Here is a 25,457-nt window from a genome sequence, read left to right on the forward strand (position 1 = left end):
GTCTTAGGAATTGTAAGGAAAAAGGAAAAGAACTGAAAAGACAAGCAAAGGACGAAAAACTTAACATGCTTCAAATCGCCAAAACTTTGAAGGCATTGTACTCTAGACTCTGAAGGTGGGTGTTGTGACACAAACTTGCCATCTCACAGTATTCAGGAGGCTGAGGCAGTAGACGGCTGCTGTTCAGACCAGCTGAGCTATACAGCAACTGCAACTGCCATCTCAAAACAGAGAGGGTGGGAAGAAGGAAGATTAAGGCAAGAAACAGAAAAACAGAGAGATTATCTCTATGCCACTATACAAGTAAATAGCTGGAATTCAAGTTCACATCTGACTTAAAAATCCATGTTCTTGCCACTCTTCCATGATGACCATACAAGTCAAAACAAGACTTTATGCTGACTACTGACAAGGCATCCCAGGGGGCTGACTAAAGTCTGATAAAACCAAGTACTCTGAGACTAAAAGCCACACAATCCAATCTTCACTTTAATGTTTTACCTTTCTGTACATGCTGGTATTTTATTTATTTATTTCTTTATTTTTGGTTTTACGAGGTAGTGTCTCAGTCTAGCTCAGGCTGACCTAGAATTCACTCTGTAGTCTCAAGGTGGCCTTGAACTCATGGCAATCCTACTACCTCTGCTGGAATTAAAGGTGTGTGCCACCACGCCCGGCTCATGCTGGTATTTTATTTTACTTGTATTTTTATTTTTTTGGTTTTTCAGGGTAGGGTCTCTCTGGCCCAGGTTGACCTGGAATTAACTATGTACTCTCAGGGTGGCCTTGAAGTCATGGCGATCCTTCTACCTCTACTTCCCAAGTGCTGGGATTAAAGGCATGTGCCACCACTCAGGGCTTCATGCTGGTATTTTAGATAGCAGAAAGGAGATGTTGTGCTCAGTCATTTAATCTTACTTACTTACGTGCCTTACTTTTTGCATGGACAAAATTGACCATAATTGCTACCTCCTAAGATTTCTGGTTTATTATTATTATTATTTTGATCTATTTAGTTGAGAGAGACAGAGAAAGGCGGGGGGGAGGGATGTACTCACTTGGGCCTCCTGCCATTGCAAACAAACTCCAAACATATATACCACCTAGTGCATTTGGCTTTAGGTTGGTACTGAGGTATTGAACCCAGCGGTCAGATTTGCAAGCCTTTAACCACTGAGCACTCTCTCCAGTCTCCCCCCGACCCCAGCATTTTTGATCTTTTGGGGTAAGGTCTCATTCTAGCCAAGGCTGACCTAGAACTCACTCTTTAGTCCCAGGCTGGCCTTGAACTCCGGAGATCTTCCTAACTCCGTCTCCTAAGTGCTACCACTATACTCAGCTACAGAATCTTTTAAAATGTCATTAGCTTTTGAGACAGGTTCTTTCTTTGCAGCTCAGGCTGACCTTGACCCTGTGATCTTCTTGTCTCAATCTCCAAAATGCTGAGACTATAGGTATGTGGTGAAAATTAAAGGAGGAAGCACATACAGCCCACTTAGAACAGTGCTTAGCATGTGATGGACACATGACAACGTCAATATGACCCTATTCTCTCATCAGAAACCACACATTTCAAATTTCTTTGTAGCTCAAAGCACCCAAACTTTTTTTTTTTCAAGGTGGGGTCTCCCTCTAGCCCAGACTATCCTGGAACTCTATAGTCCCAGGCTGGCCTTGAACTCACAGCAATCCTCCTACCTCTGTATTCCAACTGTTGGGATTAAAGGCTTGAGCCACCATGCTCAGCAAGTTATTTTGTTATAATTGAGACAGGGTTTCATTATGTAGCCCTGACTGGCCTGAAACTCTTGCTATGTGGATGTGGCTGGCCTTGAATTTGAAATACCCTTATTGCCTGTCTCCTGAGTTCACAGATTACAGGCCTGCATCACCACGTTTGGTTGATTTTATTTATTTTGGGATATTCAAGGTAGGGTCTTGCTCTAGTTCAGGCTGACCTGGAATTCACTATGCAGTCTCAGGGTGGCCTCAAACTCATGGCGATCCTCCTACCTCTGCCTCCTGAGTTCTGGGATTAAAGGAGTGCCACCATGCCCAGCTTTTTCTGCCTTTTTATGCACAGGATTTCAAACAGCACAGTTATTCAAGATCTAAAATCAGTCACACATGGTCGGGTATGGTAGTACATGCCTTAAATCTTAGGTGAGAACCTACCTCAAAAAACAAAACAAAATCAAAATGGCATTTATCATATTTTGCACTTTTAATATATAAAAGTCTGAATCACTTGATAAAACCATTGTCCAAATCCTAAACATATTTTGAGGGACTACAAAGAGAGGTTGTTTTACTTTTTCTTTTTTTTTGATTTTTGAGGTAGGGTTTTATTCTAGCTCAGGCTGACCTGGAATTCACTATGTAGTCTCAAGGTGGCCTCATACTCATGGCAATTCTCCTACCTCTGCCTCCCCAGTGCTGGGATTAAAGGCGTGTGCCACCATGCTGACCATCCTACACTTACTTATTTGAGAGAGAATGAGGCATAGAGAGAGACAATATGGGCATGTTAGGACCTCCAATAACTGCAAACCTTGTGCACCTGGCTTATGTGGGGAATTAAACCTAGGTCTTTAGGCTTTGCAGGCAAGCACATTATCCAATAAGCCATCCCTCCAGCCCCTGCCCCCTGCACTTTTTGAGAGGATTTTACTAAGTTGCCCAGGCTGGCCTTAAAGTCACTCTGTACTTTAGGCAAGCTTTGAATTTCCTAGCCTCTTATTTTAGTTTTCGAATGTTCAGGATTATAGGATTGTAGGCCTGTACCTCCAGACCCCACAGAAAGTATACTTTTTTTTTTGGTTTTCGAGGTAGGCTCTCACTCTAGCCCAGGCTGACCTTGAACTCAGAAATCCTCCTACCTCTGCCTTCCTGTTCCCAGTGTTGGGATTAAAGGTGTAGAAGTATACTTTCATGTATATTTTTGTATTTGGTTTTTCAAGGTAGGGTTTCACTCTAGTCCAGGCTGACCTGGAATTTACTTTGTAGTCTCAGGGTGACCTTGAATTTGAGGTGATCTCCTACATCTTCCATTGCTGGGATTAAAGATGTGTGCCGGGCTGGAGAGATGACTTAGTGGTTAAGCGCTTGCCTGTGAAGTCTAAGGACCCCGGTTCGAGGCTCAGTTCCCCAGGTCACACATTAGCCAGATGCACAAGGGGGCGCACGCGTCTGGAGTTCGTTTGCAGAGGCTGGAAGCCCTGGCACGCCCATTCTCTCTCTCTCCCTCTATCTGTCTTTCTCTCTATGTCTGTCACTCTCAAATAAATAAATAAAAAATTAAAAAAAAAAACAAACAAACAAGATGTGTGCCACCATGCCTGGCTCCTTTTTTTTGTTTTGAGATAGGGTCTCACTCTAGTCCAGGCTGACCTGGAACTCACTGTGCAATCTCAGGGTGGCCTTGAACTCAGTGATCCACCTACCTCTGCCTCCCAAGTGCTGTGATTAAAAGCCTGTGCCACCACACCCAGCATTTTTTTTTTTTAAAGTAAAATAGGATTGCCTCAAATTTGACACCAGCCTGGTCTACATGAGACTCTGCATCTAAAACAAACTGGGCATGGTGGCAAATGCCTTTAATCCCAGCACTCAGGAGGCAGAGGTAGGAGGATCACTGTGAGTTCGAGGCCAGCCTGGGACTACAGAGTAAGTTCCAGGTCAGCCTGGGCTAGAGTGAGACCTTACCTTGAAAAAAATTATTTATTTATTTATTTGAGAGAGAGGCAGAGGGAGAGTAGAGAATGGGCATGCCAGGGTCTCCAGCCGCTGCAAACTAACTTCTGATGCATGTGCCACCTTGTGCATCTGGCTTTCGTGGGTCCTGGGGAATCAAACTGTGGTCCTTTTGCTTTGCAGGCAAGCGCCTTTAACCACTAAGCCATTTCTTCAGACAGAATCCTCCTATTTTAGTTTCGTGAATGAGGGGGTTACAAGAAGCACCACATCAGTCCGGCTGGGACCTGGGCTCTTGAATGTGAAAGAGGAAGTGTGCAGACACCAAAGGAAAGTCAGTGCCTACTCTTTTTTCTAGAGTTGGAACTGGTTTTTTATTGTTTTCTTTTTGAGGCAGGGTTTCACTCTAGCTCAGGCTGATCTGGAATTCACTATGCAGTCTCAGGGGTCTCACTCAGGGTGGCCTCAAACTCATGGTGATCCTCCTACCTCTGCCCCCCAAGTGCTGGGATTAAAGGCATGTGCCACCACGCCCAGCTCAGAACTGTTTTTGTAAAGGTTACACTGTAGGTTTTTTTTTAGTATTTTATTCATCTGAGATGAGACAGAGACAAATAGACAGAAAATGTGTGTGGGGGTGGGATAGCTTACCACTTATGGTGCTAGTCTGTAAAGCCAAAGTACCCAAATTTGATTCCCTAGGATCTACTTAGACCGATGCACAAGGTGGCACATGCATCTGGAATTCATTTGCAGCAGCTGAAGACCCTGGCACATCCATTCTCTCTCTAACTGCCACTTTCTCTCTCAAATAAAATAAATTAAAAAAAACAACAACAGTATAGACAGAAAGGGTGCACCAGGGCATCTAACCACTGAAAATGAACTCCAGACACATGTGCCACTTTGTGCACCTGGTTTGTATGGGTACTGGGGAATTGAACCCCGGTCCTGAAGCCTTGCAGGCAAGTCTCTTAATTGCTGAGCCATCTCTCCAGCCCATGAGGTTTGCCTTTTTTGGTTTTGTCAAGGCAAGGTCTTACACTAGCCCAGGATGACCTGGAGCTCACTTTGAAGTCCCAGGCTGGCATTGAACTCCCTGCAATCCTACTTCTGCCTCTTGAGTTCTGGGATTAAAGCTGTGTACCATCATGCCTGGTTTTTGTTTTGTTTTTGAGTATCTAACTCATGCTAACCTAGACCTCACTCTGTAGCCAAAGCAGGTCTTGAAGTCACTGTGATTCTCCTACCTTGTTATTCCACAGGATTACTAATTCTAATAGATATCTAAATCTCCTGAATTCTGGGATTGAATGTGGAAGCCACATTAGGAAAGAAAAAAAAGTAACATCCCTATGCCTCAATTTTCTCCTAATATGGGAATAATAATACAGGAATTTTGGGGTGCTTCACCAATGTACCAATACAATAAGCCAATGCATCAATAATTTTGAGGTGTCTTCAGATTCTTGTTTTATCAATGCAATGAATAAAATCCATAGACCAGAGGATAAGGTGCACAATGATTTTATTACTTAGAGCTTTCAAGAACAGCTTTAACTATTGCTGAAAATTCCACATACTTGGGCTGCAAGGCCACTGAGAAATCCTGCTGGAACTGGGCTAATAACCTCCTCCATGTAGACCAGCTGACAGCTGGAAGAAGCCATTCTGCTTGTAGTTCAATGGGAGAGACAATACCAGTGAAGATACTCAACAGTGGACAGTGCAAGCCTTATTTGGCCAGCCAGGCCAAATGAGCCAATGAGTGCAACAGTGGCACATCTGTTATGGTGGAAACCAACTGCCCTCTAATTGCTCTATGGGAAGGAATACATCCCTGATACTAAAAACCTCAAACATGAGCCCTAGGGGTGTAACATCTGCTGCTGTCTGGCTAAATGCATATACTATACTTATCAAACTGCCCAGTAAGCACTTCTCTTAATGTTCATACACTTATATTAATGCTACTCTCACTTTTGGTAGAGAATGTTCTCTTTTCAGATGGCAGTGACCTTGGGATAACTCAGCATCATGGTGCTAAAACGAAGTGACAGGAGCATTCAGCACTGCAATATCTCTATCACACCATCTCAAGGTCTATTGTGGAAGAGGTGGCGGACAGAATGTAAGAGCCAAAGAACATGCTCCCCCCCAGACACAAAATGGCCTGGGTATCCATAACCTCACAGTGCCTGACACTACCTACACAAGACCATCATAATAGGAGGAAAAGATCATGACATCAAAATAAAAGAGAGACTGATGGAGAGGGAGAGGGGATATGATAGGGAATGGGGTCTCAAAGGGGAAAGTGAGGGGAGGGAGGCCATTACCATGGGGTATTTTTTAAATGGAAGTTAATAAAAAACATTTTGAAAAAAAAAGGGGGAGCTAGAGAGATGGTTTAGCAGTTGAGGTGCTTGCCTGCAAAGCCAAAGGACCTCCGTTCGATTCCTCAGGACCCATGTAAGCCAGATGCACAAGGTGGCACATGTATCTGGAGTTTATTTGCAGTGGCTGGAAGCCCTGGTGTGCCCATTCTCTCTCTCTCCCCCTCTTTCCCTTACCTAAATAAATAAATAAAAATAAAATCTTATTAAAAAAAAAAAAAAGACAGCTTAAGGGACAAGGGGATCTTACGGGAAGGCAGGTAGAGCTCTTGCCCAGGGAAGCAAGAGAGGGTTTGAGAAAGCCACCTCAAGACTCAGATCGGGCTTCATATGAGCTGCATGGGTGCACAGTTGGTTTAGCCAGTCTAGTCCTGACTTCAGATGTCTGGAAAAAAAGGGCAACCTTCCCAGAAATCTTAAATTTTCTAGGAAGGGCCTTCCCAGAAGGGAGTGGAAGGACTTCCTAAAGGGGAGAGAGAAGGAAAGGCCCAGAACCTTCCGACATTTCTGACCTAGATTTCCCCCTATGGGCCTAAGAATAATTTCCACATTTAGTCAAGGAGGAAGTTATTCACTTTGAAGGTTCTGTCACTCCCTAAACTGCCTCATTAATATATACCTTAGAAAGAATTTTGTTTCGTTTTGTTTTCTTTTCAAGGCAGGGTCTCACTCTTAGACAAGCTGACCTGGAATTCACTATGTAGTCTCAGGTTGGCCTTGAACTCATGGCCATCCTCCTCTCTCTGCCTCCCAAGTGCTGGGATTAAAGGCATGTGTCACCACACCTTGCTTGAGATAATTATTTTGATAATTAACAAATATGAGCACTTTGTATGTTGAAAAACCTTGTGTAGAGCCAGGCTTGGTGGTGCATGAAAGGCATTGGAAGGAGGATCCTTGTGAGTTCGAGGAATTCCTGGAGCTAGAGTGAGTCCTTACCTAGGTGGGGTAGGGAGCAATAATACACACAAAGCATATAATTAACATCTGGAGAGTAGAAAAGGCCATATATATGTGTAAAATCTCCATGGACTCCAAGTCAGCATTCCCCCAAGAAGCAAATATATAAAAACATTCTTCCTTTTTTAATTTATCATTCTTTTTTTAAAATGAATTGTCTCAATGGTTTACTGGCTTTAACAAGGACAGGGTGTCCTCAATATTCAGATAACCTTCCTTACATGGCCTGGAGATCTTCCAATTCCAGTCCTGAAACTAAGGTTGTTAGAAATTCTTAAGAAAAAAAACAAACTTTTTGTGTATGTATGTCTATCTACTGAGTAGAATTAGCTGTCCTGCCTTTGAAAGGTCACATGGAAAGTGTTCAAGGCGCTGAGACTGGCAGACAATGACAAGGCCCCAGATGCCCTCCCACAAGCACCGAACTACCTACCAAATTGTAGGCGCAGCTGTTTATGGCTCAAACACGTTTTCAAGGACTGTATAAGGGTCCGCCTTTCAGTTTTGGTTAAAAAGAAAAGGTCAAGTCAGGAAAAACATTACCTCATGTTACTGAAAATAAAAGTTCGAGAACGCGAAATGAAGGTCGCGAGGACTGCCAAGGTTCAAGGGCTCGCTCTCAAGGAAACAAAGACCCTGCCTGGAACGTTTATTTCCCGGAGAGAAGAGGGGCCAGCGGGCCAGGGGCGGCTCGGCCCGAGAGCTGAGGGGGCCGGGGTTGGTGCCCGGTTTCTGACCACTCACTTCAATGAGGGACAAAACAGGACCGTACCCCGAGGTGTTTCAGGGAAGTCGGCCTCCTCAAACCAGCCCTGAAGGGCAGCCGGGCTGCTTTGTCCCTCCTCTCGCAGACACAGAAGCCAGCCCGCGTGGCGGCCTAATGGCGCCCCTAAGTCGGGACTTGGGGCGACTAGGTTACCCCACTCTTCGAAAAGTGGGTACGCGCAAGCTGGGTCGTGCGGAGCGAGGAGGACGGCCCCACCAGCGACGCGGGACTTGGGAAAGGAGAAGGAGCACTGGAGTGGGGGAGGGGGGCGACAACCTTCGCGGCCATTTTGTCCTCGCCGCACTTCCGTCTTCTCTTCCCCGGGCACCGGGACCCCGACCCCTCCCTTCAGGGCTTGCGCTCAATCAGCCCATTCCGCGGGGCTCAAGTCTCGGCTAACGCTGCGATCATTGGCTGCTTTCAAGAGCATCCTCCCTTCTTTCCCCACCTCCTTCCGGTCCCGCTTTGCCCGCGCGGGCTGGCCGCGCATGCGTACCGTGGGGCGCTCCCCTCCCCCGCTCCAGTGACTGAAGACTCCCGCGCGCGGGCTCTCTCCGCCCCACCCTCCCCTTTCCCCGGGCCGGTCGGAGAGCGGGGGCGAGCATGAAAGTTCCAGAACGCCGCGGCCGTGCGTCATCGCGCCTAGGGGCGGGCTGGGCGCGGGAGGGGGACGAGCCCTCGGAGCAGGCCCGCGGTCCTCATTGGTGCGTGCAGAGGCTTCCTGCCGTCCATTGGCTGAGGCATGCATGATAGACAGCGGCTGGGGCGGGACCCTTCTGGAAGGTTCTGAGACAGGGTATAAGAGACAGGGTGGCGGGCGGAAACCGGTCTCATTGAACGCGGTGTTAGCTTTCTGGGGGTCTTGCGTGGCGTCTTCGTGAGCAGAGTCGGCGCTAGTCGTGAGGTAAGTCCTCATCCCGGCCCGAAAGCCTGAAGGGAGCAGCGGGGAGCCGGTGCCGACACCCGGGTAGCGTTGAAGGGTGGCGACGGCAGGTGGCGGGTGGCTTGCCGGGGCGGAAGGCCGCGCGCTCTCGCGATGGCGGAGCGCAGCGAAGGCGGGAGGCTGCAGGAGGGGGAGCGGAGCGGATGGGGCCGCGCGGTGCGGCAGGGCGGCGTCCCCGCCCCGGGGCCCTCCGAGACCGCGCGACGGGCGGGGGGAGGGTGCTTGCCGCGTCCGCTCCAGCGCGCAGGTCGCCGCCCCGGCCGCGCCTCTCTTGGCCCGGCCTCACCTCGCTGCTGTGCTCCTCTCATAAGCTGGCACCCGGGGCGGGGCGGATGTGTGCGGAGTGGTTCGTGAGCAGGCCGTCCGGGGACGCCGGCGCCTGCCAAGGAGGTCAGAGGGCCGCCGCGGCGAGGCCACGTGCTCAGCATTGTCGCAGACCGTCCGCTAAGGGCGGCCTCTGCCAGGCAGCGCTGGCAGGAGCCCCGGGCTGCAGTTACGTGCGCGCTTCCGCCTGGCTGCCTTACACAAAAGGGGGTTCGGGCGCAGCCGTGCTTAGGTGGGGAAGGAATTGACCTCGGGCGCGTTTTTTAATCTCTTTTCAGCAACCATGTCTAAGGGACCTGCTGTTGGCATTGATCTTGGCACCACCTACTCTTGTGTGGGTGTCTTCCAGCACGGAAAAGTGGAAATTATTGCCAACGATCAGGGCAACCGAACCACACCAAGCTATGTCGCCTTTACTGACACCGAACGATTGATTGGTGATGCTGCCAAGAATCAGGTTGCTATGAACCCCACCAACACGGTTTTTGGTAAGTCACTTTTTTAAGAGGTCTGTGGTGTGGGCTTGGAGTAATGGGGCAACGAAAATTTAGGAAGTTTTTTAATTCATACAGCAACTTAAGGAGTTAAGCTACTAACGTCCATACAGAGTTCGTATTTACGAACGCTCAGTTGGGGCGTTTTTCCTGTGATGGGAGACTAGGCAGGCTCATATACATGTTTAGGTGCATTTCTCAATCTGGGATATGACGAAATTTGTTATACTTTACAGATGCCAAACGTCTAATTGGACGTAGGTTTGATGATGCCGTTGTTCAGTCTGACATGAAGCATTGGCCTTTCATGGTGGTAAATGATGCTGGCAGGCCCAAGGTCCAAGTAGAATACAAGGGAGAGACAAAAAGCTTCTATCCAGAGGAGGTGTCCTCCATGGTTCTGACAAAGATGAAGGAAATCGCAGAGGCATACCTAGGGAAGGTGAGATTTGGGCAGTATAGCGGTCATCTAGGGGTGCTTACAGCCTTGTTATGTACTCATATGAAGTGCATTTAATCGTCAAATTTTCTCAAAGCTGTCTTCTGTATTAGTAAGGGTTACCGTTGGGATTGAGACCACGTGCTCATTTGTATTTTCCTTTGCATTCCTAGACTGTTACCAATGCGGTGGTCACAGTGCCAGCATACTTTAACGACTCCCAGCGGCAGGCAACCAAAGATGCTGGAACCATTGCTGGTCTCAATGTACTTAGGATTATCAATGAGCCAACTGCTGCTGCTATTGCTTATGGTTTAGACAAGAAGGTATGTGTTTTGTGTATGTAAATCTCAGTTGTAAAGGCTTGTAACCATCAGGATTTTTATAAGTCTTTTTTTTTTTTCAAAAATAGGTTGGGGCAGAGAGAAATGTGCTGATTTTTGATTTGGGAGGTGGCACTTTTGATGTGTCAATCCTCACTATTGAGGATGGAATCTTTGAGGTAAAATCTACAGCTGGAGACACCCACTTGGGTGGTGAAGACTTTGATAACCGAATGGTCAACCATTTCATTGCTGAATTCAAACGCAAGCATAAGAAAGACATCAGTGAGAACAAGAGAGCTGTGCGGCGTCTCCGCACTGCTTGTGAACGAGCCAAGCGCACCCTCTCCTCTAGCACCCAGGCCAGTATTGAGATTGATTCCCTTTATGAAGGAATCGACTTCTACACCTCCATCACCCGTGCTCGATTTGAAGAGCTGAATGCTGACCTGTTCCGTGGCACTCTAGACCCTGTAGAAAAGGCTCTTAGGGATGCCAAGCTGGATAAGTCACAGATCCACGACATTGTCCTGGTGGGGGGTTCTACTCGTATCCCCAAGATTCAGAAGCTTCTACAGGACTTTTTCAATGGAAAGGAACTGAATAAGAGCATCAACCCTGATGAAGCTGTTGCCTATGGTGCAGGTAATAGAACTTTGTAACCCTCACAGGCTGATATGTGGGTGGCTCGCTGTGATGATGGATTCCAAAACCATTCGTAGTTTCCACCAGAAACCTTGTGTTGGCCAGTTCCTTCCTTGGATGTCTGAGCGAGTGAAATGGGTTGAAGTGATTTTTTTTCAGAAATAGTGCCTCTTAACTAACATGTTATTTTTTTTTCCCTCTTGTTAGCTGTCCAGGCAGCCATTCTATCGGGTGACAAGTCTGAGAATGTTCAGGACTTGCTGCTTCTGGATGTCACTCCTCTTTCTCTGGGTATTGAAACAGCTGGTGGAGTCATGACTGTCCTCATCAAACGAAACACTACCATTCCTACCAAGCAAACACAGACCTTCACTACCTATTCTGACAACCAGCCTGGTGTGCTAATTCAGGTACATTTTAATTTTGGTTAGTTTGGACAATGCATGAAGTTTTCGCTATGATGATGGATTCCAAAACCATTCGTAGTTTCCACCAGAAACACTGTGTTGGCCAGTTCCTTCCTTGGATGTCTGAGCGACTAGCCTTTCCCCCCTAGTTAGGTGTATAGTCATAAGCACAGAAGTCTTAATATTACAGTAACATGTTTCTTATTACACCAAGGTATATGAAGGTGAAAGAGCCATGACCAAGGATAACAACCTGCTTGGGAAGTTTGAACTCACAGGCATACCTCCTGCACCCCGTGGTGTTCCTCAGATTGAAGTTACATTTGATATTGATGCCAATGGTATCCTCAATGTTTCTGCTGTAGACAAGAGTACAGGAAAAGAGAACAAGATTACCATCACAAATGACAAGGGTAAGGAAGCACTGTCATTCTCACTAGGATCCTGTTGGATCTTCAAATAAAAGGCACCTAAAAAGGACTGACTGGTTAATTAGAACTTTCTCTTAACATTTTAACACATGATTCCTCAACAGGCCGTTTGAGCAAGGAGGACATTGAGAGAATGGTCCAGGAAGCTGAGAAGTACAAAGCTGAAGATGAGAAGCAGAGAGACAAGGTATCATCCAAGAATTCCCTGGAGTCCTATGCATTCAACATGAAAGCAACTGTTGAAGATGAGAAACTTCAAGGCAAGATCAATGATGAGGATAAACAGAAGATTCTGGATAAGTGTAATGAAATCATCAGCTGGCTGGATAAGAATCAGGTTGGTATTGTTTTCTAAATAATTAGCTGGGTTTATAGGAGGGTCACTGTGATGAATGGTTCCATACATTCGCGGTTTCCACCAGAATTTGGCAGTGTTGGTTACAACCTTCCTTGGATGTCTGAGTGACTCAATTTCAATAGCCAAAACTTGGCTTTAATAAGTGGGATTTTTTTGTACTAGTAAAGTGCTCACTTTTAATGGGATTTTTTTTCCCTCCTAGACTGCAGAGAAGGAAGAATTTGAGCATCAGCAGAAAGAATTGGAGAAGGTGTGCAATCCCATCATCACCAAGCTGTACCAGAGTGCAGGAGGCATGCCAGGAGGAATGCCTGGGGGCTTTCCTGGAGGGGGAGCTCCTCCCTCTGGTGGTGCTTCCTCAGGGCCCACCATTGAAGAGGTTGATTAAATCAGCCCAAGTAGACAGTCTTGTTCCAGTCAAATGTTTGAAGGACCCAAATTAGTGAGTTCTGTGGCAGTTTAAAGTTCGGCTGCTATAAATTTTACTGAGCATTCTCAATACTTGAATATGGAACATTTGTGCACAGGGAAAGGAAATAACATTGCACTTTATAAGCACTGTATGTAAGTGAAAAATGCAATGTCTTAAATAAACTATTTAAAATTGGCAGAATGCACTTGTGTGACTCTCAATTACTGGTCTGGCCTTGGATGCCTATAGATATAGTAAGGTGGTAAAGTGGAAGTTGGGGTGGGTAGTTTGTAGTTTGCTTTCATGCATGAACTGGGGTAGCTCTGAAGTAGAGGAGCTTAAAGAAACCCATTACTCAAGTGACTATTTATTACAGATGAGAGTGGGCACCTCAGGGCCTCTAGCCACTGCAAACAAACTCCACATGCATGTGCATCTGGCTTATGTGGGACCTGGAGAATTAAACCAGTGTCCTTAGGTTTTGCAGACATGTCCCTCAACCGCTAAGCCATCTCTCTCAGCCCTGGTCCTGGTTTTTCTGAGGTATAGTCTTCACCCTAGCTAGCTCAGGCTGACCTGCAATTTACTGTTGAATTCACTCAGGATGGCCTAGAACTCTGCCTTCCCAAGTGCTAGGATTAAAGGCGTGCAAAAGGTACTTAGTATAATGTAATGTTGAGACACCCTTTGCCTTTTTACATGTCTTACAAGGGTTGATTAGGGAATATTGTGTATTGCATGGCTGCTAGGCTTCCACCTACTGGCTAGACTTGTCCCAATAGTGAATTGAGCACAGGGTGCAATTTAAGTACACAGCCTAAATAGTTTTCTGCTGTGCTGTAAGATGAAGCTCCTTCACAGGTGGGTACCATTTTTAGTACTGTTGGGTTTTTTGGAAAACTTGTTCTGGGCTGTTTTAGATTGCCTTAAGTTATCTAGATCATTTTGAGTGGACCTGGGATCGTTTTGACTTGCGCTGCCCCAAGTGCCGGGATTGCACATAAACTGCACCTTACCCAACCTTATCAAGGTATTTAATGGTTTTTCAAGGCTCACCTGGAATTCCATATAGACTCAGCATGGCCTTGAACTCAGCAGTGTTTCTTCTACCTCTGCCTCATGAGTGCTGGCATTAGAGTCTTGTGCCACCATTCCTGGGCAAGTAGTCTTTCTGAAACATCCCAGCACATCTTTGGTGCTGATATTCAGTTGTCTTTTTAAGAAATTTTTATTAGCATTTTCCATGATTATAAGTCAGTTGTCTCTTTGAGGTAGGGTCTCACTAGCCCAGGCTGGTCTCAGAAGGTAAGCAGCTGTGTGTGTGGTGGTGTGTGCCTTTAATTCCCTTCACGTGGTAGGTAGAATCCATCCCTGGTTTGTAGTTAAATTATTACTATAACTGTCAAGGTTTTCCTTGCCTATGTTATGCATATAAGGCACACCACAGTCTCTGCCCCTGCAAATGAGTGCCTGTCCCAACTTTACATAATAAGGTGGCTGCTGACCCATCTCCCCAGCACCAAGACTTCACTAAGGGAGAAATTAGCTATAGAAATAGAATTCGTGCCAATACTGTATTCAAATAAGGGCTGGAGAAGAGAGCGGCTAAGAAGTTTGCCTGCAAAGCCAAAGGACCCAGATGCACAAGGGGCACATGTGTCTGGAGTTAATTTGCAGTGGCTGGAATCCCTGAGCCCCCATTCTCTACCTCTTTGTCTTTTCTCAAATGAAATTCTAAAAGAGACAACCACATGTAATGATAAATACCTCTAGACGATCTTGCTCAAACGTTAAGTAGGCTAGCTTTAATAGAAAAAGTGACCTTTAAAAGCCAGGCGTGATGGTGCATGCCTTTAATCCCAGCATTTGGGAAGTAGAGGTAGAAGGATCTCCCAGAATTCAAGGCCACCCTGAGACTACATAGTTAATTCCAGGCCAGCCTGAGCCAGAGTGAGACACTACCTCGAAAAACCAAAAAATAAAAAAAAAAAAAAGACCTTTATGGTTAGTGGAGTAGCAAGATTCGGATTCTTCCCCCCCCCCACCCCCCAAGGTAGGGTCTCCAGCTCCGAACTAGGACCGAAGGCATGCTTTAACATGCCCAGCATTTAACTTCATACATGTACTTTTTTGGCTTTTCACGGTAGGGTTTCACTGTAGCCCAGGCTGGCCTGAAAATTCACTATGGGTGGCCTTGGACTCATGGACATCCTCCTACCTCTACATCCCAAGTGCTGGGACCAAAGGCATATGCAACCATGCCCATCTCAATACATAAACTGAATACACAACAAAGTATTGTATGATAATGTTTTGGACATGAATTGTTGGATTAGCAACTGTGCTTTTATTTGTTCAAGGTAGGGTCTCACTAATTGAGGCTGACCTGGATCTCATTCTATGCCAGGCTGGCCTGTTTCCCAAGTGCTGGCTTTAAAGGTGAGCACCACCACGTCTGTTTGGAGTGGGACTTTGGGGCAAATAAGGGTGCGCCTACTAAGGAAAGGTCATTTTTTTTTTCCAGTAGATGGCAGTAGTTAACTACAAAGCAACTACCAGGATATGCAAAGGAAGCTATTGGACTGATTCTATCAAAAACTGCGCTTTGTTTCACCAATTGCCTTACTACCTGGAAACAGAAATAGCAAGTGTGCAGGCAACCCCAAGCTTACATTTCATTTTCCAAATATGGCATTCCCAACTAAACAAATGCCCCTTCTAGGGGTGTGGTAGAGTATGGCTTAAAAGTAGAGACCTAACTACATTTGTAAGGAAAGGGACAGAATACATGGAGGTGCTAGTGGGGGCAGGAGGCCAGGAAATCTGGCTTGATGGCAAAGAGATAACAATCTTTACTAATTGCATTTGCTAGTTTTAAATTCCTATGTTAATTCTCATCCTCTGACTTACTACTTTTTGAGATGACCTTTAAAAATGGATGTAAGAAGCTGGGTGTGGTGGCACATACCTTTAATCCCAGCACTTGGGAGGCAGAGGTAGGATCACCATGAGTTCGAGGCCAGCCTGAGACTACATAGTGAATTCCAGGTCAGCCTGGACCAGAATGAGACCCTACCTCGATCGAAAAACCTAAAAAAAAAAAAAAAAAAAAAGAACACAAGAGCTTTGAGATATAGCTATGCCATGTAACTTACTCGCTTAAAGTGCTTGTCAATATCCTCAGCATATTCACAGAATGGTGCAGCACAATTTGGAACAATTCAAACAAAATCTCACCACTACCTCTCTGCATTTCTCCCCAGCCCCACACCCCTCCTAGCCTTAGACAGCCATACTTCCTGGGCATTTCATAAACAACCACATATGTGGTCTGTTGTGACTGGCCTCTACTACCATGTTTCAGAACTACATTGGCTTGTGGGGCTGCCTGTTCACCTTGTCCAAGGAGTTGGGGGGAGCAGGGAGAGAACAAGAGTGAATGCAAGCTGTTACAGTAGCTGGGAAGGTGGGATAAGGTTCTGTGCTGAAGGATCTGAGTAAGGTTGAATGTGGTACTGCATGCCTATAATGTCAGCATTTGGGAGATACAGGGAGTATTTTAAATTAGAGGCTAGCCTGGGCTACATGCTGAGACCCTGTGTACGTGCACACACACACACACACACACACACACACACACACACAAACAAAGGATCTAAACAATGGGGGCTATTTTTGTTTTTTCAAGGTAGGGTCTCACTGTAGTTCAGGCTGACCTGGAATTTTTTTCTTCTCGAGGTAGAGTTTCACTCTAGCTCAGGCTGACCTAGAATTTACTATGTAGTCTCAGGGTGGCCTCAAACTCACAGTGATCCTCCTACCTCTGCCTCCCAAGTGCTGGAATTAAAGGTGTACACCACCATGCCCAGCTTTGGAATTTATTATGTAGTCTCAGGGTGGCCTTCAACTCATGGCGATCCTCTTACCTCTGCCTCCTAAGTGCTGGATTAAAGGCATGTGCCACCATGCCTGGCTGTTTTTATAAATATTTTTATTTTATTTGTAAGCAGAGAGAGAATAGAGAATGGATAGGCCAGGGCCTCCAGCTTCTGCAAATGAATTCCAGATTTATGCACCACTTTGTGCATCTAGCTTTGCATGGGTACTCGGTACTTGAACCTGGGTAGTTAGGCTTTGCAAGCAAGTGCTTTATCTGCTGAGCCATCTCTCCATCCCATAATTTTTTTTATTTTTATTTATTTATTTATTTTTTTGGTTTCTCGAGGTAGGGTCTCACTGTAGCCCCAGGCTGACCTAGAATTCATTCTGTATACTCAAGGTGGCCTTTAACTCACAGCAATTTTGCTACCTCTGCCTCCCAAGTGCTAGGATAAAAGGCATGAGCCACCACACCTAGAAGAACCATACTTTTTTTTTTTTTTTTTGGTTTTTCGAGGTAGGGTCTCACTCTAGCCCAGGCTGACCTGGAATTCACTCTGTATCTCAGGGTGGCCTCAAACTCGTGGCGATCCACCTACTTCTGCCTCCCTAGTGCTGGGATTAAAGGCATGCACCACCACGCCTGGCCATACTTGTTTTTAATCTACATTTGCACTGAAATATTGTGTGCTTAAATAGTTCCCACTCACAGGGAATAGCAGATAAGACTTGAAAGCAGGCTGCAAACAAACTTGAGAAAACCATACTTAGTATTTCTCATCATTCTGTCTAATTAGAGACCTATACCCACTTTATAAGGTGTGTGGGACATGAAAACATTGCTTTTTTCTTCCTTTTTTTTTTTTTTTTTTTTTGGTTTTTTAAGGTAGGGTTCCACTCTAGCCCAGGGTGACCTGGAATTCACCATGTAGTCTCAGGGTGGCCTTGAACTCACTGGTCCTCCTACCTCTGCATCTGGAGTGAGTGCTAGGATCAAAGGTGTACACCACCATGCCTACTTTCAAATTTTTTTTTTAAACCATACCTGTGGAAATGGAGGTTAGACTACTAAACATAAAGGATGAAATGTCAGTGTATATAGAAGTTAGTTCCACAGCTGATTGAGAAAGCTCAGTAAATTGGGGCTGCCTTAGCTATCACCTAAATATTAATATCTCCTAAGGGTGCTGTAAAAAGCACCAAAGATGGATAGCTTCAAAAAGCAGAAATGCGTCACCATTCTATAGGGACTGTTAGTCTGAAATCAAGGGTTGGGCTGAGTCCAGGCTTGATCTGAACGTGCTGAGGAGGGAATTGTCCAGTGATTCCCCTGTTGTCTGCTGGTAACCCCAGGTACTCCTTGACTCACTCCAGTCACCTGGCTGTCTTCGCCCTGTTTGTGTTCACATTGTCTTCTGTGCCCATCTGTGTCTACATTTAGGATACCATTACTTAAATTGGATAAAGGCCCACCATAATCATTAATTTTCCAGTTGCCTCTGTTCCAAGTAAAGAATCTTTCTGGGGTAAGGACTTAAATTTGTCATTTTGGGAGTAGATGGTCACAGCACAATCACATTCTCTGTTGAACCTTAGGAGTTCCCTCCAAACAAGAAATAGGAAGTGAGGAGCTGGTGAGATGGCTCAGCAGTTAAGGTACCTGCAAAACCTAACAACCTGGGTTCTGTTCCCCAACACCCATGTAAAGCCATATGCACAGTGGCACATACATCTAGAGTTTGTTTGCAGCAGCTAGAAGTCCTGGGTGTGCCCACTCTGTGTCTCTCTTTTCTTATCTCTGTCTGCTTGCAAATAAATAAATAATATTTTTTTAAAAAAGGAAATAGAAAGTGGGCCCTAGACAAAATCCAGATACCTGTTCTTTGGGACTAACAAAAGGCCTTTGAATTTCAGTCTTTTTCTCTAGAGCTGCTCCCCCACACAGCAGGCCACCGATTGAAGGCCTCATTTCTCTCTGTCTCTTCATATCCCTCCATCCTGTCTCTGGATTCCCAAACAATGCCTAATTCTATTATTTCCAATGATTTCCCCACAGGCAGCAGTTTATTTCTGTCATCAAGTCTCTGATGAAATCTTTAGCTATGAAATGTTTAGTCCAATCCCAACAAATCGTGCATAGTGTTAACATGTCACAAGCTGCCCGAAGCCTGCATTATGTGGTAATTTGGAAGCGAGAGAAGTGATAACATAGGGCTGGACTTCCTTTGTGAGCTCGCATTAATGCTGTAGCTCGTGATGTCAATTGACAGCCCATTGATTTGGGCTAATAGTGCATGGTAGGGGCAGAATTGGGGCAAGGCAGGGACTAAAGGATATCGACGTCCAGTCTCCAGGATCCCAGCAGCTTTTAATCTATTATTGCCCTCTTTTAATGCAACTTCCATGTCAACTGCATTTGCTTCCTACTGGCTCTGCCTGCTGTGCTGAACTGTGAAGCCAGTGGGATGCCACCCCCAGAGTGGCTCAAAGTTCCCCAGTATTGATTCTTTGATGCTCTTGGGTGTGAATTATAATTATTTCATTAAGCCCTTTAATGGGTATCAACCATGAACCTTCCCCAGTCCAGGCTGAGGAGGCTGGGGCAAGGTCCGCTTCATTAATCTGTGTTCATCTTGTTGCCACCAATTGTCCTACTTGTGACCCTTATTTCTTTTGCTCCTATTATCACGTCTAAGGTTTTAGTGGGAAGCAGGTCGATCTACTCCCAGAGAGGACCTGGGAAGAGGATTGGCTGATTTGGGGAGGTGGTAGGAAGGCCATGGCTGAGCAGATTGCCCTGCTGGCTGCTGACATGAAGGAACTAGTTAATCACCTTTCAGCTCAGCTTTGCCCAGCTCTGGTGTACCTGTGTGGGGAGGACACAGGAGACCTGCAGACAAAGTGACAGAGCTTGCTCCCATTGTGTGGTTTTGAGTCCTGTGTAGTGGCTCAGGAATATCCCACTCCTCACTTCAGCCATTCATCACTTAAACACTCTAGGGAATGCAGCATACTGCCCTGTGTCTTAGTGCAGTTTAAACCCTGGGAACGAAAAGGAATGAAGGAATGGAGAAATGATAGACATTGGCGAGCACTGAGCCAAGGCAAAGGACCCAAAACCCTATGGAAGGGACACTGAGCCCAAGTTTGGATTAAGGAAGGTGTTACAGTTAGGTTTGCATTGCTGGTAGAAATCACCTAACCAAGATCAGCTAGTGGGTAAGCTAGTATTTTGGCTTACAGATTCAAGGGGAAGCTCCATGATGGCAGGGGAAAACGATGGCAAGAGCAGAGGGTGGACATCTCCCCCTGGTCAACATAAGGTGGACAGTAGCAACAGGAGAGTGTGCCAAACACTGGCAAGTGGAAACTGGCTATAACACCCATAAGCCTTCCCCCAACAATGCAATGCCTCCTTGGAGGCATTAATTCCCAAATCTCCATCAGCTGGGAACCTAGCATTCAGAACATCTAAGTTTATTGGGGATCCCTGAATCAAACCATCACAGACTGCTTCCCAGAGAAATGGGGAGGAGAAAGCCAGACATCAGTAGGGAAAGTACATTTCAAAGGAGTACAGGCCCACCAGACTGTGAAGACTTCCTCTCTCCAGAAGGATCCTCAGTCTACCTTTCTTCTAACTAACCTCCTTCACCTGTGAATCTCATTAGGCGCCTTAGGGCTTTGCAGATGGCATTTCCATACTTTCGCTAGATGGCTTCTTCTTTGCACCATACTATATTTTAGGTGGAATGACTTTTTGCCACATATTTTTTATTTATTTGAGATGGGGGAGCACCAGGACATCCAGCCACTGTAAACAAACTCCACATGCATGTGCCACCTTGTACATCTGGTTTATGTGGGTCCTCAGGAATGTAACCTGGGTCCTTTGGCTTTGTAGGTAAGCATCTTAACTGCTAAGCCATCTCTCTAGCCTGAGAATTAACTTGATTTCAACCCCTTTATTTTGAGATGGTTTTAAAATGTATCTTTTTTTTGACATTTTAAAATTATTTATTGTTTGTTTTTGTTTTTAGAGGTAGGGTCTGTAGTGCAGGTTGACCTGGAATTCACTATGTGGTTTCAGGGTGGCCTCAAACTCAGTAATCCTCCTACCTCTGCCTCCCAAGTGCTGGGATTAAAGGCATGTACCACCACACCTGGCTACTTATTTATTTTGTTTTGTTTTGTTTTTTTGAGAGGTCTGGGATTAAAGGCATGCACCACCACGCCTGGCTAGTTTTTGATTTTTTTTTTTCCCCTGAGGTAGTAGCCCAGGTTGACTCGGAATTCACTATGTAGTCTCAGGGTGGTCTCGAACTTACAGCAACCCTCGTACCTCTGCCTCCTGAGTGCTGGGAAAAATGTGTGTGCCGCCATGCCTGGCTCTGATAATTTTAACATTTTTTTCATCAAGGTACAATCCAGTTCTCCCCCTTTAAATATAGACTGGCTTTCCATGATGGAATGCAGAGAATGTGATTCTGAGGATCTTCCAATCTACACTATTAAAGGCATGTGGCTTCCCCCCAGTTCTTCTGATACTCTAGGGATCCTCAGCTGCACTGCAGAAAGTCCTGTTCTCCTGAGACCCCCATTTGGAATGACCACCCAGATACAGAAACATACCCAAGGAGCCTTAGCTGCTCCAGCCCCTGGCAATGCCTGAGCACCACACACAGGAATACAGCCCAGTGGGTATGAGTCCAGCCCCAGCCACCACTGGCTGCATCTCATGAGAGGCTTTAAAGGAGGCCTGTTCAGCTGAGCCTAGCCACCCACCCCCAGGTCAAAGTAAATACTGCTCTAGATAAAACCTATTTCTTTTTTTTTCTCCCACCCCCATCTCTCTGTCTGTGAGACAGAGCCTTACATAGCTCAGGTCCACAGCTCTGTGGCTGAGGATAAACTTGAACTTCTGATCCTCTTGCATCTACCTCCCAAGTGTTAGGATTATAGGCAAGTACCATCCTGCCTGGGTTTATTCATTGCTGGGGATTGAATCCAGGGCCTCCTGCATGCTAGGCAAGTGCTGTACAAAGCTGGCTGGTTTGCTTACTTGCTTCTCTTCTTTCCCTTCCCTTCTCTCTATAAAGATGGTACTGGGCTTGAGGCTCCAGCTTTTTCCCAGCAGATGCAGAGTAAGCATTACTGTGCTCATCAGAGACCATCAACATTGACAGAATCCACTTTCTTAAAGCTGAGTTTCAGCTCTGAGGCAGCAGCAACACTGCAGTGGCCCCTCCTCTGGGGCATTGAATCCTAGGTTTCTGGAGCCCTCTGAGTTGCCAGACACTGATGCTGTACTCCTCTTTCCTTTGTGTCTAGTCTTTGTTGGATGGGGTGGGGCAGGCCTATAATTCCAGCACTCAGAAAGGTGAGGAAAACGGGCATGGTGACACACACCTTTACTCCCAGCACTAGGGAGGCAGAAGTAGGAGGATCACTGTGATCCTCAGGCTAGCCTGAGACGACATAATGAATTCCAGATTAGCCTGGGTTAGATGAGACCATACCTCAAAAAAATGACAAAGGGCTGGAGAGATGGCTTAGTGGTTAAGCGCTTGCCTGTGAAGCCTAAGGACCCCGGTTCGAGGCTCAGTTCCCCAGGTCCCACGTTAGCCAGATGCACAAGGGGGCGCACGCGTCTGGAGTTCGTTTGCAGAGGCTGGAAGCCCTGGCGCGCCCATTCTCTCTCTCCCCCTTTATCTGTCTTTCTCTTTGTGTCTGTCGCTCTCAAATAAATAAATAAATAATTTAAAAAAATGACAAAAAACGAAAGTTGAGACAGAAGGATCAGGAGTTCAAGGTCAGCTTTGGCTACATGAAACCCTGTTTCTTTTTTTTTTTTAATATTATGTATTTATTTTTTTATTATTTGAGAGAGAGAGAGAGAGTATGGGCATGCTAACATCCCCTGCCACTGCAAATGAAAGACAGATGCATGTACCACTTTACGTGGATATTGGAGAATTGAACCCGTGCCCATAGACTTTGCAAGCAAGTGCCTGAGCCTGAGACTGTTTCAAAAAAGCAAGAAAAGGGGAGATGGCTTAGTAGTTAAGGCACATGCCTGTGAAGCCTAAAGACCCTGGTTCGATCCTCCAGGTCCCATGTTAGCTACATGCACAAGGGAGGCATGCGTTGAGGTCTTTTGCAGTGGCTAGAGGCCCTGGTGCGCCCATTCTCTCCCTCCCTCCCTCTCTCTCTCTCTGTCTTCCCCCCTCTCTCTGTCTCAAATAAATAAATAAAAATAAAATATTTAAAAAAAAAAAAGCAAAAAAGGGCTGGAGAGATGGCTTAGCCATTAATGTGCATGCCTGTAAGGCCTAAGGGCCCAGGTTCAATTCTCCAGGTCCCACATAAGCCAGATGCACATGGTGGCACATGTGTATGGAGTTTGTCTGTAATGGCCAGAGGCCCTGGTACATCCATTGTCTCTCTCTCCCTCTCTCTGTCTCTAATAAATAAATAAAAGTAAATATTATTTTTTAAATTTTTTAATTTATTTGAGAGTGACAGACAGAGAAAGAAAGAGGCAGGCACAGAGAGAGAGAGAATGGGCGCGCCAGGGCTTCCAGCCACTGCAAACGAACTCCAGACACGTGTGCCCCTTTGTGCATCTGGCTAACGTGGGTCCTGGGGAATCCAGCCTTGAACTGGGGTCCTTAGGCTTCACAGGCAAGTGCTTAACTGCTAAACCATCTCTCCAGCCCAAAAGTAAATATTTTTTTAACTTTTTATTTTTATTTATTTATTTGACAGAGAGAGAGAAAGAGAGAGAGAGAGAATGGGTGCTTCAGGGCCTCTAGCACTGCAAACGAACTCCAGATGCATGTGTCATCTTGTGCATCTGGCTTACATGAGTCCTCGGAAATCGATCCTGGGTCCTTTGGCTGAGCCTTAACTGCTGAGCCATTCCTCCAGCCCAAGAAAAGCTTTCTTGATAGCAATTATGTCAGAGACCACTTAAGAAACCAGAAACTAAGCCAGGAGCAGTGGTGCATACCTATAATCCCAGCCACAGGAGCCTGAGGCATGAGGATTGAGAATGTTGTACCAGCCTGGGCTCTATATCAAGTTGAAAGCTAGTCAGAGCTACACAGTGACACCATGTCTCCAAAACAACAATAAAAAAAAAAAAATAGCAGAAACCACTAGGAATTTTAGTATAAGTTGTGGGGGTGGAGGAAGGGAAAGGGTGGGAGGAAGGTTCCTGGCTAAATAAGAATAGGAGAGGGCTGGAGAAATGGCTTAGCAGTTAAGGGGTTAAGGCACTTGCCTGCAAAGCCAAAGAACCCAGGTTCAATTCCCCAAAACCCTCATAAACCAGATACACAAGATGGCGTTTACTCTCAGACTGGCTAAAAGCTCATTGTGATGTAGGAGGGTTCAGTCTTCATCTCTACAGTATGTGATCATTGGATTTACAGACCTGAAAGTATCCTAAGAACTAGTTTTTATTGCACCCCATTATTTTACCAAAACTCAGAGGATTAATTGGCTTATTTTTGCATGTGTGTGTTGTTCATGTGTGTGCTTATTTAGTGAGTGTACATTTTAACAATACATGCCTGTAATCCTAGAACTAAGGAGGCTGATCACTGGGAGTTTAAAGCCATAGTGAGTTCCAAGCTTACTAGAGCTACAGAGTCAGAACCTATCTCCAAAATAAAGGTGGGGGGGGGGGGGAGGCAAGTGTGGTGATGTATACCTTTAATCCCAGCACTAAGTAGGTAGAGATAGAATCTCTGTGTGTTTGAAGCCATCTTGAGACTATATAGTGAATGTGAGACCCTACCTCAACCCCCCTGCCAAAAACAGGAAGGAAAGAAAAAGAAAAACCAAGCTGAGTTTGGTGATGCCATTTTTTTTTTGTTGTAGTTTTTAATATTTTATTTATTTATTTGAGTGAATGAGAGAGAAAGAGGCAAATAGAGAGAAGGAGAATGGGCATGCCAGGGCCTCCACCCACTGCATACAAACTCCACATACATGTGCCCCCCTTGTGCATCTGGCTCACGTGGGTCCTGGGGAATCAAACTGGGTCCTTAGATTACTCAAGCAAATGCCTTAACCACTAAGCCATTTCCCCAGCCCGACACATGCCTTTTAAAATAAATTTTATTTATGAGCTGGAGAGATGGCTTAGCCATTAAGGTGTTTGCCTGCAAAGCCAAAGAACCCAGGTTCAGCCACCCAGGACCCATGTTAGCCAGATGCACAAGGGGGCACATGTGTTTGGAGTTTGTTTACAGTGGCTGGAGGCCCTGAGCACCCATTCTCTATTCTTTCTCTGTCAAATAAATAAACAAAAAATAAAAACATTAAATTTATTTATTTATTTATTTGAGAGAGAGAGAGAAAGGAAGGAAGAGAGAAGAGGCAGATACAGAATGGGCACACCATGGTCTTTAGCCACTGCAAGCAAACTTCAAACATATGTGCCACCTTGTACATCTATCTGGTTTATGTGGTAATGGGGAATCAAACCTGTCCTAAGGCTTCACAGGCAAGTGCCTTAACTGCCAAACTATCTCTCCAACCCTGACACATACCTTTAATAGCAGCTCTCTGGGGGGAAGATACCAACCTTGAGTACAAATTGAGTTTGAGCCAAGCCTGAGCTACATTAGACCTTGTCTCCAAAAAGTAAAATGTAGCGCCATATGTTTATGCCAGAGAAAGCTTATTTTAAGAATTTCTTTTGAGTGTACTGCAGAAGGCATTATCTAAAAATGGCACATTTCAACTTGGATGAACATATCTTCTAAATCTTGTCAATATTTTTGTGGCTGAATGCCTATTTATTTTTGAGATAATGTCAAAATCTAATTTGAGGCACTCAGATATAGCTCAGTGGAAAGCTCTTGGTCTAACATGTACAAGTCACTGGGTTTGATCACTAGCACTGAAAAAAGATTTTTTCTTTTTTTGATTTTTTTCAAGGCAGGGTCTCACTCTAGCCCAGGCTGACCTGGCAC

General features: G+C 45.6%; 1 protein-coding gene and 3 non-coding genes across 4 annotated transcripts; all 4 read left to right on the forward strand.

Moving 5' to 3' along the window:
* Positions 1 to 8,564: 8,564 nt before the first annotated feature.
* Hspa8 (heat shock protein family A (Hsp70) member 8) lies at positions 8,565 to 12,792 on the forward strand. The gene is made up of 9 exons (XM_004667344.2): positions 8,565 to 8,719; positions 9,361 to 9,570; positions 9,813 to 10,018; positions 10,189 to 10,341; positions 10,428 to 10,983; positions 11,191 to 11,393; positions 11,605 to 11,803; positions 11,926 to 12,158; positions 12,382 to 12,792. Exons 2-9 carry the CDS (start codon positions 9,366 to 9,368, stop codon positions 12,565 to 12,567), a joined length of 1,941 nt encoding a protein of 646 aa, XP_004667401.1. The 5' UTR covers positions 8,565 to 8,719; positions 9,361 to 9,365; the 3' UTR covers positions 12,568 to 12,792.
* Positions 11,027 to 11,112, forward strand: LOC123459605. The gene has a single exon (XR_006636364.1). It is a non-coding gene; the product is annotated as a small nucleolar RNA SNORD14 (small nucleolar RNA).
* LOC123459606 lies at positions 11,436 to 11,521 on the forward strand. The gene has a single exon (XR_006636365.1). It is a non-coding gene; the product is annotated as a small nucleolar RNA SNORD14 (small nucleolar RNA).
* LOC123459607 lies at positions 12,202 to 12,287 on the forward strand. The gene has a single exon (XR_006636366.1). It is a non-coding gene; the product is annotated as a small nucleolar RNA SNORD14 (small nucleolar RNA).
* Positions 12,793 to 25,457: the final 12,665 nt, after the last annotated feature.

The sequence above is a fragment of the Jaculus jaculus genome, chromosome 3 (genome assembly GCF_020740685.1).
Source record: "Jaculus jaculus isolate mJacJac1 chromosome 3, mJacJac1.mat.Y.cur, whole genome shotgun sequence".
NCBI classification, from domain to species: Eukaryota; Metazoa; Chordata; class Mammalia; order Rodentia; family Dipodidae; genus Jaculus; species Jaculus jaculus.

Excerpts from the sequence above, each read along its gene's own strand:
- Hspa8 (XM_004667344.2), top strand. The coding sequence starts at position 9,366 with ATGTCTAAGGGACCTGCTGTTGGCATTGATCTTGGCACCACCTACTCT. Across the intron at positions 10,019-10,188 it reads CAGAGGCATACCTAGGGAAG|ACTGTTACCAATGCGGTGGT; the intron begins GTGAGATTTGGG and ends TTGCATTCCTAG. Across the intron at positions 11,804-11,925 it reads TACCATCACAAATGACAAGG|GCCGTTTGAGCAAGGAGGAC; the intron begins GTAAGGAAGCAC and ends ATTCCTCAACAG.